Genomic DNA, 15,750 nt, shown 5'->3' with positions numbered 1-15,750 from the left:
TTTGCCATTGAAGTATATTTTGAAAAGTCAATTCCAGTCATCAATTTTTGATGTTTTTAAAACAGATTAGATAAAAATTTCAATTAGAACCGCAAAAGATGTTGCTTAAGAAAGGTGTATGAGGAATTAATACGTACAGAGAAGAGATAGTGTTATTGAGAGGCTCTTATCTTCCACGGAAGAACTAAGCAACAAAAGTGGACTTTTTTATTTTTAATTAAGCTAATGATTTCCTTTCAGTGTATTATTACTGCTAGATGAGAACACAGATCAGGAACTGTGTAATACAATCAGCAAAGTTGTCTTAAAATATTTCTTAACTGCAGTAAAATTCTCTTTCAGGAACACAGTATTGCATGGTGTATCAAATAAAAGTAGTAAACTGTGAAATATTTCGTATTTGAATCACTAGTACCTGATTTCACTACCTTACCTCCACCACAAACATCTACATCAAACAATTAACGTGATCTGTGTGGTTCGTTCAATGAACCATTTCATTTCATTGAAAACGTGTTACATTCAACAAGTCACAGGGTTCTTTCAATCACTTACCTCCTCTGCTGGCAAGGACAGTACCATCATAGGAAAATGTCAAACAGGAAGTGTCACTGCCTGAAGCATGGGCTTGTCTGCAGTGGAACTTTGTATGTACCTGTTCGCCAAACAAACAAAACATTACAAAATCAATTATAGTTACGAATCAAATAACAAATTAAACAAATGGGATAAACATTTCTTCGTAGCATTTTCTGTGCTCTGCTGCTATTCATTATTCTATACAGAAACCTCTACATTTTTAGGAGGTATAGTAGCTAAGTATTTCCAACAAACTTTTTAAAATGTTATTTTAGTTTTAAAATATGCTTTCATAACAAGAGCTTGAATGCAAGATTTGAATTCTTCATAGGTTTAAATATACAGTACAGATTTACATAGCATCAAAGCTCTTGGAAAACTCCCACTAGCATGGAACAAAGGTAGTTATGCCTGGTTAAGATAAAAATACATTCCAAGACAGTTCTCAACACTCCCCTAAGCAGGCATTTAGTTTCTCAAACTACCAAAATACAGAGTACATACTTTGAAAAGGACTGAAAAGGACTGAAAAAATTTACTTTTGCCAAATTTAATCCCTGTCAAAATTCATGGCTTACATAATAGAACAATGTTCTATTGTGAAGTTTGTGTTCCATTTAGGTACTGTAAAATTCAAGTATGGGAACGATGTATGTTTTATTTTAATTATTCTGATTTTGCTGATAATCTTAAAGGAAGGTTGAAATTACCTTCAAGTTCACATTTTGTTCCTGTATGGTGATCACTTCTTATTATTAAGTCATTATTTAGTAAAATACCTAAAAAATCTATTAATAGGGAAGGAACCTCAAATTAAATTTAAATGGTCTTGACAAATCAAGTTTTCCCCCTTCCCAACCTAAAACAAGACTCTCAGCTAAGATTCCAAGACAGGAAGTGGAAACACAGGAAGGGATAAAGGGAAAAGACAGAAACAGAGAAAAAAATTTGAGACAGGTCATTTCCTTTTTTAATACCTAGGTAATTATGCTTCTCATATGCCCTCTTTTTGTAAAAGAAATCTAATTCACAGAGTTGTAAAATTAGGCATTCAAGAGTTTAGGGTTTCCAGTATGACTGTATCTAATCTTCCCCTCTGTAAAATGAGGATTAAAACACAGAGAAGAAAATGGCAAATTAGTGACCTTGAAGTCCTTGAATTCATGGTTGTGATGAGCAAAACAAAATTCACGCATATAAGCGTATCTTTTCAGATGAGAGGTTGAACAACATGCAGCAAAACCAGACCTAGAATCCCACCCTGAACAGTAGGAGAACAAAACAATGAGCAGCTGCTCAGTGATTTTTACCCAAACTATGCATTAAAATAGATACATTTCTACAGAATAAAAAAGAGAATATGATCACAAAAGGAGAATGTGATCACAAAATGCAATCACACAGACTGATTTAGGCTTGCAAAGGAATCCTCAGTAAATGTATCTTCAAATTTTTAACTATGCCCTTTACTAAGACTCTTTTAATGGGTTATTTTGTAAGAGCCACAAACTAGTGAAGTAATTAATGTTGTTTATTCTTAAGAATAGTTGTTCTAAATTTGGTTCAAAAGCTAAAGAATCTTTGTGTGATGATGTTAATAATTATTGCAAGCTTATTTTGATGTGCAGATTTGGTCAGTCATTAAGAGGAGTCAAGTGAGGCATTCCCTCCACAAATTACTCTTCAACAAACAAAGGGGGAATCCAAATACCAACAACATGCTTCTTACAGTATTTGAACACAGAATGCAATGGCCTACACTTAGCCATGGTAATTGTTTTGAAATTACTGTCACTTCCAGCCAATTATGCATACCCTGAAGTCTATGAACAGACTGCGGTTTACAACTATTTGTCTTTGATGGGAGTGTTTATTAATGTGAAATACATATTTTGTGCATCCAATAGCATAAAATTTTCCAACTATGTGGAAATGTGTAAAGAATAAAATGTAAATTTAGCTATCAGGAAATAAATTTTCTGTAGTATTTATTAAACATTAACAAGCAATTAAAACTATGTATTTTTTGTGTAAGAAATACCATGGACACTCAAAAACATCATAAATGGTTAATATTCACACCTTAAAAAATGACAGAAAGATTACATTACAATCTTAAGCTAATTCAAACAAATTGAAAAAACTTCACTTGGGCTCCATAACATTCCCATTTTTCCAGGCAATGTCACACTGACATACAAATAATAAAATACCATTTCTTTCACTCTGCTGCCCAACTTATTGTAAGGGTATAGGGTTTTTTCCTTTCATTTCATCCTCTATCTGAAATTCTTTCCTCTTGCCTATAGATAGATAGCAAATCATATAACAGTCAGAATTTGTATTATTTTCCTATGGTCAAAGATACTGATTTTATTTAGCATTTGTATGTGAATCCATCAATAAAATTTAAACCGTGTCCTTCAGGAATCATCATCTTAAATTGGCCCCAAGTCGTGCCAGGAGAGGTTTAGAATGTATATTAGGGAAAATTTCACACTGAAAGAATGGTCAAGTATTGGAACAGGCTTCCCAGAGAAGTTGGTGAGTCACCATGCCTGGATGTATTTAAAAGACATGCCAATATGGCACTAGGGGACATGGTTTAGAGCTGGCCTCAGCAGAGTTCAGGCTGTATATAAGGTTGTAAATAGTGGGACTCGATGCTCTTCAGGGCCTTTTCCGAATGAAAATACTTTTTTACTCCACACCACGCACTACAGAGCCTTCTCCATTAAGTACTTATACTCTGACCAGTTTTTGCCCCCTTTTCAACTGTCATGCAGAGAAAGGAAAACAGCAACATAACATATAGAAAACATATAGATGTCCAAAACTGGTATCATTTGTCCCTTAATGACAAAAATTAAACCAAAAAAACAAATTTTGCCCAATTCTATCCAGCTTCAATACTTTAGGATTTCATATAAAACAAGGCTTGACTGAAAGAGATAGTAAGATTGCATCAGCAATTCTATGTCTTTAAAAACAAATTTGCTCAGTTTACCAGTAAAAGATTGTTTTCCTAACTTTGAGCTCTGCAAGCTTGCCCTCCATATATTATTCTGCAAATGAATATAACCCTGAATTGTAGTAGTAAATCAAATATTCTAAAATGATTGAAGGTTGAAAAGAAGTTTTTACACATACTGGCAAACATTCATTGCAGTTTTCAAAGAAAATAATGTTTCTGGCCTCTGACCTCTTAGTATTTTTAACAGATGTCTAATCTTGCTAACAAATCATTAGCAAAAAAATTGTTATCAGAATGTTTCTAGCTGGAAAGACATGAAACAACAAAAGCAATGTATGCAATTACAAAATTTGATTCAAGAAGGGAAAGGAGTAGCACTGAAACATAAGATAAAGATGTCTAGATAATTAGGGCAAAGTGTATCTACATATCTCCCTCTTACCCTTCTCCTTTTGTTGCAGAGGTGCCTGCTATAATGAAGTAACAAGTCATGTGCCATGCAAAATTTGACAAGTTCATCAGTCCTTAACATTTTTAAAAGGTTTAGTTACTTCAGCAAATTCTGCAGTAAACCACTAGCTTCTGCAACTTATTTAAAGGCTTTCTAACATGTAACTCCACCAATGTAAGCACTTTCGTCCTAGCTTTGTATTAGCACGTATATTTTTGTTAAGCAATTACAGCTGACTGTACTTGTGTGCAAAATGAGATGACAGGCATAAAACATGAAGCACATGTGAGAAAGGACACAGTTGCATGTATCAAAAAACCAAAAAATAACAGATAAATGTCAGGGGGTTTGCAAGATTGCCACAGTCCTCAGAGCAAATGAGAGCCAGAAGACAAAAGGAAACCAGAGAAGGAACTGAGAAAAGGTGGGATTGGGGGCAGAGGTACATGACTGGGGGAACATCAGCAATGAGTATCCCTTGTACAAAAATCTGTATGGATGGACTTAAGAGGACCCATACAGGAAGTGAAGATGACAGTGGCCACATGAATGGTTTACCACAAAAGAATTACCTACAACACAGCCACATGGCTGCAGCTCTGCATCTCACAACTGCTCTCCTGCTCCAAAACACTCAATAAAACTTGTTCTAGGAAAAAGACAGACCTACCCAATTTGTTCACCTCAGAAATCCAAGCCACATCTATGAGAAAAATAACAGTATGTCTAACTGATGGAATTTTTGAACTTCCCACATTGTTTCTGAGATACAATATTTCACAGTAAGCCGACACTTTCCCAAGGTTATAATGCTTCTCCCAATCTGCCCCCCCTTTTCTTTTAACAAAATATTGAATGTCCCAGCCAAGACATTCTTCTTCCTTCTTATTCCTAACATCTTCTGGATTTTTTTTTAAGCAAAGGCAGTAAATCAAGGCAGGCCTTGGGGAAAGTGGGACCTACAAAGATGGCTATATCAATCCTTCTCTGTTTTACAGATGTATAGCAAAATATTACTTATTTATTAGTGTGAACACAGTCAACCATAAAACCACAATCAAGATTTATGCTGATTTCAAACAGGAGGCAGAAGGGCTGGACAGCTCAGCAGAGATGCCTGACAAGCAAGTCCCAGGCCAGCCACTTGAGTTTTAAATCAGTCTTTTCACCTAAGATACTTACAGCAAAATAAAACAGCTCACACTGACAACATTTAATTTTTAACAAACATAAATGCCTTCCAAGATAACATATTATCATAGACCAGGCTCAAGGTGATAAAAGTATCAGCTACAAAGCTGCAAGATGCAAACAAACGAACAAACAAACCAGAAATCTCCTTTTTAGTCACAACTGACCAAAGCTGTCTGTGTCTTTGTTCAAAGTGATCCCATCAGAAACAGACAACATCTCAGAGCCGTGATCACAGCTGACAAGGCAGACAGGTTCCCAAGGCAGGAGTTACACTCTCCAAATGTGTACTTCCCCATCCCCCCTTCAGCCACCCCTACTGAAGGGAGCCTATCTCCTTTGCTATCAATTATAATCCACAAAAGAAATCTAAGTGTACTTTCTGGGTTTAGTGTATTAATTAAAAATTGTCAGGTCTACGTATGTCAGCTGAATTCAAGAATTTCTCAGTATTTTCCCTGAGCAGGCAGTTGCAGGCTGTATCAGATGCTTTCCTTAAGTCTCTGTAAACATGATCCCAGGGCTTTCAGCTTATGTGACGGCTCTTCAATACCACTTCCTGTGGTGTAGAAATGGATGCTGTTTCAATAATGAGCACACTGATGCAAAACAAGATTAACTTGTGAAATCTGAGGTTTTCATGTTTATATGATTACACTCTTACACGATTTCCTCTTCTCTGTGACTTTCTAACTCAGTGACATCTACACGTATAATTATCAGACCTGAAACACTCCTTGTTTTCTCTCAATCCTAATTAATCAGTTATGAATACAGTAGCCTAACCTTACTCACCACAATCAGGACATCTGACTTACAATTGTATTTAACTGTCCCCTACAACCATTATATTCTCATCTGCTCCAACTAAGGCCTTTTATCTGGGTGACAAGTCTTCAGGATTTATCTCTCACACTGAGCAGTGGTTCAATAGCCGTCAAGAATCTCTCACAAGTATTTCACTTAGAAGCTTACCTAGTTATCTGCAATTACTGAATCCATAAAGGACTTGGCTCTTTTTTTTTTCCCCAAATATTCTGTAGTTTTTCTTGAGCAATTACATTGCAATGAAAAACCTATATGACTGGGCGTAGAAAAAAAATGGTGTATAATTATTTTTAAAATTTATGGAATCTTCAATGCATCATGCATTATATTATGCAACTGTGAATGAAAATAAAAACACAAGTGTGAAATACTTAGTCAGAAAATGCTTGGAAGTTGTGGAAAAGAGCAGCCTAAGAAGAGAAGTCATATAGTGATGTAGCCAGGCAAGGTGAAAAATTATTTAGTGTTTTGTCAATTGCAATTGATTCCAAAACTTCATTTCTGTTTAAAAAAATCTAAAACATTTATGCAGAAGGCAATGAGGAAAGCCACCTGATACATTTGACCACACATTTAGGGTTTAGGCAAAACAAGGAAGCAGGCAGGCCAGCCTGTCCCAGAGACGTCTCTGACCCATTGCAGAGTGATGAGAAAGCCTTTCCCATCTGCCCATGCTTCATTCACCTGGAAGAACATCCAGCTTCTAAGAATATTGCTGACCACAGAAACAATTTCTTCTTGTTTAAGCTTATTCATCAAGAAATATTTCAGCAAACCATTTTAGAAAGATAGCTTCTTAACAGCATTGCTAAATACTTGCCTAAAGGTTTGAAAATGAAACCCTAGCTGAATGTTTGGCTGCATGGTCAGACTTTGCATTTGAGAAAATAACCTATCTTGGCCACAAAAATTATACATATTACTAATAAATATAGCTTTTGGAAACTATTCAGTTCGCTTCCTTTGGGGATTTTTTACACTGCATGAGAAAAACACACAAGGATGTAAAAGGAACTTTCTTCCATACCTTTTCATAACTTATCTATCCCATCTCATCTTATCCTAGCAAATTTACATTTTTCCTCCTTTGTACTATCATAAATATGGCTTTTGTAAACAAAAAAAAAAAGCCCACTCCTCCTTTTGCCTCTTTAGAAGTTAAATTGATCATTCTTAGACCTGCCTAGCTGTTAAGGGTTTCTTGCCTTGCTGAAAACAATCAAATGTGATCAATGTTATTCTGCAAAAATCTCATTAAAGATTCAGTTAAGATACATTAGAACTCCACTGAAAATCCACAGATTTCTTCAAAGTCATCTATGCTAACCCTGGATGTTTCATACAATTCAAAAGTAGCTTTTGGTCTACTGGCAATAAAAAAAAATATAAACAGGAAAAAAATTATAAAGAAGCTACTAAGTAGTCTTCAAAAGGCAACTATGACAGACTTATTCTCAGCTTATTCCCAAATAGTCAATAAAATTTCTCATATTCTTTCAGGGTCCCCAAAGCTTAAACCACTTCTTAACAGAGGTACACAGTGTAAACAGTGTGAAATATGACTGAAAATACACAAAAATCTGCATAAAATTAACATTTCTGGTTCTGTAATCCTTGAGCCAAAATGGTGTAATTTGCAGTGAGTTATCAAAGATGGTTTTATAATAAATCTATTTGCTTGCTAGAAACAGTAGCTAGCATGCATAAATTCTAAGAGGATGGGTGTATTTCTCTAAGAAATGAAAGCATTTTCACTAAACTTCTTGTAACATATCAAGCTATTCTTTCTTCTACATTCTTTGATTTCTTTCTGACAAAAACATACTGTAATCATCATGCCATATTATCTCTCTGCGTATTATTTAAAAGTAAATCATTTTTAAAACTATGGATTTTGTTTTTAATTCAGATGGAACAATGAAGATGAAACTACGCCTCAGTTGAAGGGGTGATATTTTTCCTCATGCATGTCAGTGATAAACTATGCATTCTCAATTAAATTTCATTTTCTTTTCATGCAATATTCTTATCTCAATTCCATAGTTCTTTCTTTGATATTGCTTTTCTCTCACAATAGTTTTATATATTTGACTAGCTAAATAAGCAAGCAAATAAAACCCCTACACATGCAAGCAAAAAACTGGAGAAGCAGAAAAAAAAATTTAAAAATTGTTTATAGCGGTTCGCACTAACAGAACAGCTATACATTATTTTACATTATACATTACAGCTTTCAGAGCAGCAATCAAGTTCCTAAGCACTAAATAGAGTGAAAAAGCTTGTAATACCTTTTAGAGAAAAAGTTGCTTGCTATTCTACAGTGCAATTTCTGATTAAATTTCAAACATGGGTCATTTTTAAAATTAGCTTTCTTTTTTAACAGACATTAAAAAAATTACTATTTTAAGTATGAAAGATTTTTTTTTGTTTGCAATTAACATCTTTGAATCAATTAAGCCTTTCTGTCTCATGTAAGCGAAATGAGATTATTATAAAAGGTATGGAAATATAAAAATGTCCAAATTGATATCCAAGAGTCCTTCAAACAGGCTGCAGTACTTCTATGAAAATTTGTCTCTGAGGACTGAGAATTGTTACAGAATTTTTCATTCAGCAAGTAGCCTTCTCCTCTACCATTAATGTTTGCTATTTGCTTCAAACCCCTCTTTCCTCTTCTTTTTCTATTACATCTTTCATGATGCAATACCTCTTTCTGCTGCAATTCTCTTTGAGCACTAGCATCCCTAGAATTCTCTTCCACCCTACAGAAAGATGCCTTTCATTCCCTCATTCTGGCCTTCTAGTTTCACTACAGCCAAATACTCCACACTTTTGAGCAGCAACTTCATATTTCTTCTCCACCAGCAATGGCATCCTCACAGCACAGAGAGATACAAATTTCAGAAGCAGCAATTCATGTATCTTGAAATCTTATTTGCATTACCCAGTTTTCCCCAAATAGCTCCATGTTCCTCTATCTCTTGCCTTTTCATTCAGTACTGCCTCCTCCTCCACCTTCACTCCTTGTCAATCCCACTCTATTCCATGTGAGAATGCTACTTAAATTCCATGCTGAGTCTCAGGATTATTTCTGACAAATCCAACATGGGATTCTACCCCACCCTTACTGCTACCCCACCCTTACTCCTGCACACCATCTACATGTTGGTTCCCTTCTTCACTATTCCCTCTGGTACATAATTACCTTTCCGTTTCTCTGGCTATTGACTGCTACTCAATTCCCTTGGTCATTGAACTTCTCACTCTACACTGTAGTTTTACACACCTTACTCACAACCATGACTCCCAATATTTTCATGCCAATAAACTGCTTTCCAAAAAAAGGAGTCATTGTCTCTCTCCTGAACACCTCAGTTCACCTTGACATCACTCAGTGGATGTTTAGCTGCCAATACAAATTCAACATGACGAAAGCTGTTCCTGATTTTCTTAAGTGGATACTGTATCTTCTCAACTCCTGGAAGATCTTACCTCCTTTAACCATTCATCATATGAAAAATGTTGTTATATGCATCTCAATGTATCATCTCCTTTGTCACATATTGTAAAACACACTGTAATAAATCCAACCAATAACCAATTACTGCCAGTATCATTATTTAATGTGTTTTCCCTTTTTGTTTCCTTGATAATGGTTCTTTACTTTTAGGGGTCCACTCTTGCCTCATTTTGTCTTTTTTAACAGCTCTATTTCACCAATGAATTAAATACAATCTTTCAATTACAGATCTCACCACTCCTTTTTCTGCAACACATGAGGACATAGAGTAAATTCCTGGGTAAAAAATTATTAAAAATAAAAGGGGGAGTGGGAGACACATAATAATCCAGTTTGCACACTGCCTTGTTTTTGTTTGCTGGTATAAACCTCTTACCAACTTGACACTAAAGGATTCATTTTCTGACACAGCCACCTTTGGTTAGGAAGGAAATCAAAACTGAAGTTTGTTTTACACATGCAGACAGACAGCACCACATATTATTGCAGCCCTACCCTGCCCTCCCACCTTGATGCAACAGCCAAGAAACCACACTGACCTGTCTGGAATACAGAAAACATTCCTACACCTCTGCAAACACCTACCCATAACTTCAACACATCAAATATTGAAATCCAGCAGCCATTTTCACATTTGTAATAAGTAACAAGCCAATGGTTTGCAATGCAATGCTTTCTGCTGACTGCTTTCTGCAATAGGTGTCCATCCCTGTTTCTGAAAAATCATTCTGGCTCTTCAATACGCCAGTCTTGAATATATGCCAGTCCTCCTGTCACAAGGGCAGGGATGCACTACCTGTCCTCCTTCTGCTCTTGTGAGCCCTGGTGAAACAGCATCTGTAAATGTCCACACAGCATGCTTAAATGGCCTCAGCAGGATGAAGTTTGTTTACAGGGCTCAGACTCTCAAGGTGAGACCACAGAACTGCATGATGGTGAGGACAAAGAGCAGACTACTGAGCCAGGATGCAGAAAAATGCACCAAATATAGAATAAAATTTTTAGCGCTGATTATGGGTGACTCCTTTGAGCACAAAATAGTCACAACCTAAATCTCAAAGTGATACATATACACATTGCAAAGTGAAATAGTAATCATAAAGGAATTTTTTTTTTAATTCCATATACGGCCTAATCTAAATTGAAGTATCTAATAATGAGTTGTTTAAATTACTGCTTAAAATGGCTATACACATTCAGAAAGTCTATTGAACTGGAATGCCATTATAAGTCTCTGGACATACTTAGACACATTGTATATGTATTTACACATAATGTGTGAAACACATAAGTAGTCATATCCAACTCCAAGTCTAGTTCTCTATCTCATGAGAAATTTAGAACTCAGTTTAAGGAAAGCAGCTGTTTCATGGATATATCTGATTTCAGTCTGTATAGTATCACTGCAGTCATACATTAAATAAAACACAGCTGGACAATGCTCCACCTATTTCACCACCCTCTCTGCTAATTGTTTAGCACTAACATCTGTTGAAAACAAACTTTAGGAATAGTAAAATCATGAAAAAAAAACCCTTTATTTTAAAATATTTTGCCCTGGGAGAAGTTTTGCTTACTTATGAAGGAAGCCTCACATATATTCAATCAGGTTTTAATTATGAGATATATACCTAGAGCTGCAAGAAATCTGTTCACTGAAGCTGTCTTACAAAAAGTATGGTATTATTACAAATACTTATGATTGGTTTAGTTCTGTACTTGCAGCCAAGATATGTTTTAGCTGTGCAATTTATATTCTCATTGATAATCATCAACACAAAAATACCTTGTTAGACTTACAATCCTATTATGAATTCTCTAGAAATGCCATTCAAATATTTTCAGTTAAAGTTAACAAGACTTATATTCTTTAGGAATTGAGTACAGTCTCTAGTGTATTATGGCCAATTATTTAAACTGTATCCCCACAGAACTGCACCTTTTAAAGGATGTAACCATGAATCAACTGCTCCTTCTGTAGAGAAAAGGTTGTTCTTTTTCAAACTTCCTGAGTTAAAGGTATGTAATGTAATGTTACATACAAAAGCTATGCCTCAACTTATCTCCTGCAAACCTGTATGTTCCATGGCTCAGAAGCTATTTTCTACCTTTTTTGGTTTTAATTCACTTGTTCAAACTGTAATAGCTTTCCTTTTGCTGAGTATTTTAAAATGTGGGCGTCTTTGGCTTCTCTAATAAAATTAATTTAATGGTCAAGAGCTGCACCAGAAAAAGCTGCAGTTTTCATTGCTTTCAGGAAATTCGCAGCATAATCCTCCTGTTCATCTCCTTTCAAGAAATAGTGACCTACTACGAAGCACAGTGAGATACATTTGGAGGCAAAACTAGCTTCCTAATATATACATCAAGCACAACAGTCTTTTCATAATTTACAAATCCTATCAGACTCTAGACCACTGAAGTGTTCAGCTTGCTTGAGCAATGCATATACTGCAGCATCTAAAAGCCATTTCTCTGATAAGCCAAACCACTCTGTAGTTCATTTCTTTTTAGATCAGAGTATAGTATTTGTATTTTCCACTTTTTGCCTCTGCAAAAATAGTAAAAATTTCACTTAAGTAACAAAGCAAGATCGAGACGGCTCTTTTCTTTTTCTCCATTATTTTTTATTATTTCATCTTTGTATTTCTGTAACATTATTCATGTTATATAAATATTAATAGCACTACAACAAAGTAATAAAGTCAATTATGTTGCTGTAATGCCTACTCTTCTCAAATTGTAATTTTGAAATTATTTCTGTAATTCTACTTTTCGTTTTCCAAATAATAAGCCAAAGAGAGATATATAATCCTTGTGGGATAAGCCTTTTTCCTTAACCATACACGAATCCAAAGTGAAATCCTTTAACCTATTTTCCTTGGGGTGTGACGGACTTCGAGATTTAGAATTGCCTTTCATCACTATATTAGATAGTGCAAACATTTAGATAGTTCTTAACTATAAACTGTTTATTACATAAGAGAGAAATGCACTTAGAAATACAGCAGGGCACATTTTATCTCAGCATATGATTGTCAGATTCTTTACTGTGGCTGGCTTCAGGGTACAGATAGTGATGTACAGGCTAACCCAGACGTATACAAAAAGGAGTAATATATGAATCTGTTAATATTTGCTGCTGGCAAGCCTGTGTGTGATTTCCAGTTTCTGGAACAGAGATCTGGCACATATACACATGGAATGAAAGGCTGGAATATTATGGATATGGAAAACTTACCTTAAGTTTGAAAGGGGAATATAGTATATTTGGATATCCTTCATCTTGTATTTACACAAGAAATTTCCAGATGTAGCCAGACTGCCCTCTTCAAAGCATGAGGCATGTTACATACTTGGGGGAAATTGGAAGATTTCCCTGCTGTTTAGCTGTAGTAGTGATATTCAGCAAATTTAAGAACAGTCATTGTAAACTGTTTCTATTAAATATTGACATTTCACTGGAATATTTTTAATGCTGTGGAGATATCAATATAAACATTGAACTCTATACATAAAAAATCATCCAAATAGACAAGTGAATATTCCATGGTGAAAAACGAGGAATAAAACCTAGCTGGTGTGAAAAAAGCATAACTCTCTAAAGCTGTAATGGACAGGATGCCAAAGATACACAACGAACAGGTAGAAACTGTATCCAAAAAGGCATATGTAAAGTAAAGCTTTCTAGTGGACAGACAGACATTTCAGGAATCAATTACTGAAAGCCATGTCTTTTGCATGCCAACATATCCAAAATGAATCCTGTAAATGTGCAAAGATTCAACAACCTCTTCCTAACACATGGGTATAAATCCCCTCAAAGGACCTTCCAATTAATGGGAAAGTATTTACAGCAAGTCTCAGATCTTACTAATAGTTTTGATTACTCTGTCTTGGCAGCATCAGCTGTAAAATCTGTCATAAACAGCAAAATAAAGTTTGCAAAAAAAATTTACAAATAAGATTTGGACTCAGATTCCATTCCAAAAACAAAACAAAACAAAAAAAAAACCACCAACAACTTTTTCACATAAAAATTTTTCATTATCTAAATCTGTGTCCTTAGTTGTACAGTATTTTTTCAAAATGGCTTCAGCACTTGCAAAACTTTTCATTTCTTAAAACTCTATCTTAAAACTTCCAACAGCACACCACAAAACTAAAGCTCACAGAAACCCTTTCAAAGCAAACCATCACTAAATATAGAAATGTATTTATCTTACATCTATAAATCATGCAATTATTTGGAAAATACTTTTAACATGACTATTTGTAATTAAAATGTACAGAGCTTAGATCTGTTTAATTTCAGGGCATACTGCGACATTCCGCTTTACTTCCCCTTATATTTTGAGGATAGGGTGGCTTAAGGGCGTGTTGAAAACAAGTAATTGGGACCACCACTTGATAACACCACATTCAGGAATATTTATCTGGGCAGTACGTTATTACAGTGTTGACTTTCAATATTATTGAGAATTTTAAGTTCTGCAAGTGCACTCTGAGCTTCAGCTAAGTAATTTAAACTCATCAAAATACATAAATTATTCTTGCAATTTAAAATCAGAGTAAGGTTTTAAAACAAGGAGAAAAGAAAGGACTAGCAAAGCAGTAATTCAGCTGTACTGTATCAAATACTCACTTTTCAGCTGAAGAACAGAGTAAAACCTACAGCTAAGTCTTTTATGAAACAAGACAGTAAAAAAAATATAGGTTAATCACTCACTATAAAAGTATATTCATGAGCACTGAATCAATTTGCTTAATGAAAATTATGCTGAAAATCACAAAACATTGTATCTTTCCTGTTCAGATTTGCACTATATATAAAAAATAAACCTATTACAGATGTAAAAGACAAACATATTACACAGGTATTTGTCCAAAATAATTCTTTACTACTTATAGTGCAGCCAGTAGATAGGTAAAAGCTTATAAAAACTACTCAAAGTTTATAACCAAATTTAACATAGGTATGGAAAAAAACAGATCAGATTTTGAGAGTACAAGCTGTTTTCTCAAAGGTACTTAAAATACATGACCACTTCTCTTACAAACTCTATCTCCCCAACATCCTTATTAATATCTTTGTATCACAGCTGCAATGTTTTACCATAAAATAGGTGATGTGTGAAACTGTGAAACATGATTCAGCCTGTCATACACAGAGAAGTTGTTTATGCAGTCCTGTGCTGAACACACCCAGGAAAAGCTGGAGGAAAAAATTCACATAACAGGTAGCCTCATCAGGTGGTTTGAAAGATTATGAAAGGATAATTAAGTCTAGTTTTTTTTTACCCCAAAAAAGCCTATTTGTAACTAATGAAAAACATCTCAAGGCAATCCTGCTTATTGTGGAAAATGAGGGGAGATTTTCTGTTCATTGAAGAGATTTCAATTTTAACTCCTAATATACTTCAAAAATGACTTCATTCTTTCCCTATCTCTATGAATGAGACACTCACATTCCTGGACAGAAATATCACGCACAGAAAGGTTTAGGGATGGCACGACACTCTGCATTTTGACACTGAAGACTGACTCTGTGGATCACTTTGTTCAGGAATATGTACTACTACAGGATTGCAAAAAGCTCTGAATGGGCAAGTGCAGGCAAGATGAAGAATTTGAACTCAGTTGAACTGCAGGTAAACCTAGTGCTTTTACTGCATTGCCCTGTGAACCAATAATTTTTGAGGCCCTGTCTTCTTTTGGCCACTAATGCTCTTCAACTCTCCAGTGCCAGACACTTTTCTCCACGTCTCAGAACATTTGAATTGAGAGTGTTCTAATATGTTGTATTATAATTGACTATTTCACACTGTTGTTTCCACTATTCATTCAAAGTTTGAAGGAAGTTATTTTTTACGTCCTTTGAAGCTGTTATTTTAAGCCAAGTTGACAGTGTTCATAATATTTCAAATAGGCTGACAGATTGCTCTGCTAATGTGCACTGTAAATGCACATGTACGTGAACCTTAAAGAAAAAACATGCACTGACAAAATAACATACGTGAGAAAATAACACAGATTTATGACAAAACAAAAAAATCCTCTGAGGCAGGTGATTATAATGGATCATGATCCTGCTGAGGAAGTTTGGAAAAAGGCAAGGCAGAGCTGGAATGCATTTGGCTAACTTCAGCATTAGCAAGTTACCAATGTCAGTATGAAGGAAGAAAAAAATCTTCCCCCAGAAGTTCC

General features: G+C 35.1%; 1 protein-coding gene across 1 annotated transcript in view; it reads right to left on the bottom strand.

Moving 5' to 3' along the window:
- Positions 1-15,750, bottom strand: part of WDR70 (WD repeat domain 70) — a 123,796-nt gene that overhangs the window by 34,189 nt on the left and 73,857 nt on the right. The window contains exon 11 of the mRNA XM_064736540.1: positions 556-655. Within this exon, the coding sequence (XP_064592610.1) occupies positions 556-655 (100 nt within the window). The remainder of the gene's footprint in view (positions 1-555; positions 656-15,750) is intronic.

This window comes from Zonotrichia leucophrys, chromosome Z, assembly GCF_028769735.1.
Source record: "Zonotrichia leucophrys gambelii isolate GWCS_2022_RI chromosome Z, RI_Zleu_2.0, whole genome shotgun sequence".
Taxonomy (NCBI): Eukaryota; Metazoa; Chordata; class Aves; order Passeriformes; family Passerellidae; genus Zonotrichia; species Zonotrichia leucophrys.
Note: the sequence above shows the minus strand (reverse complement) of the source record. Positions and strands in the feature narration are given on the sequence as shown.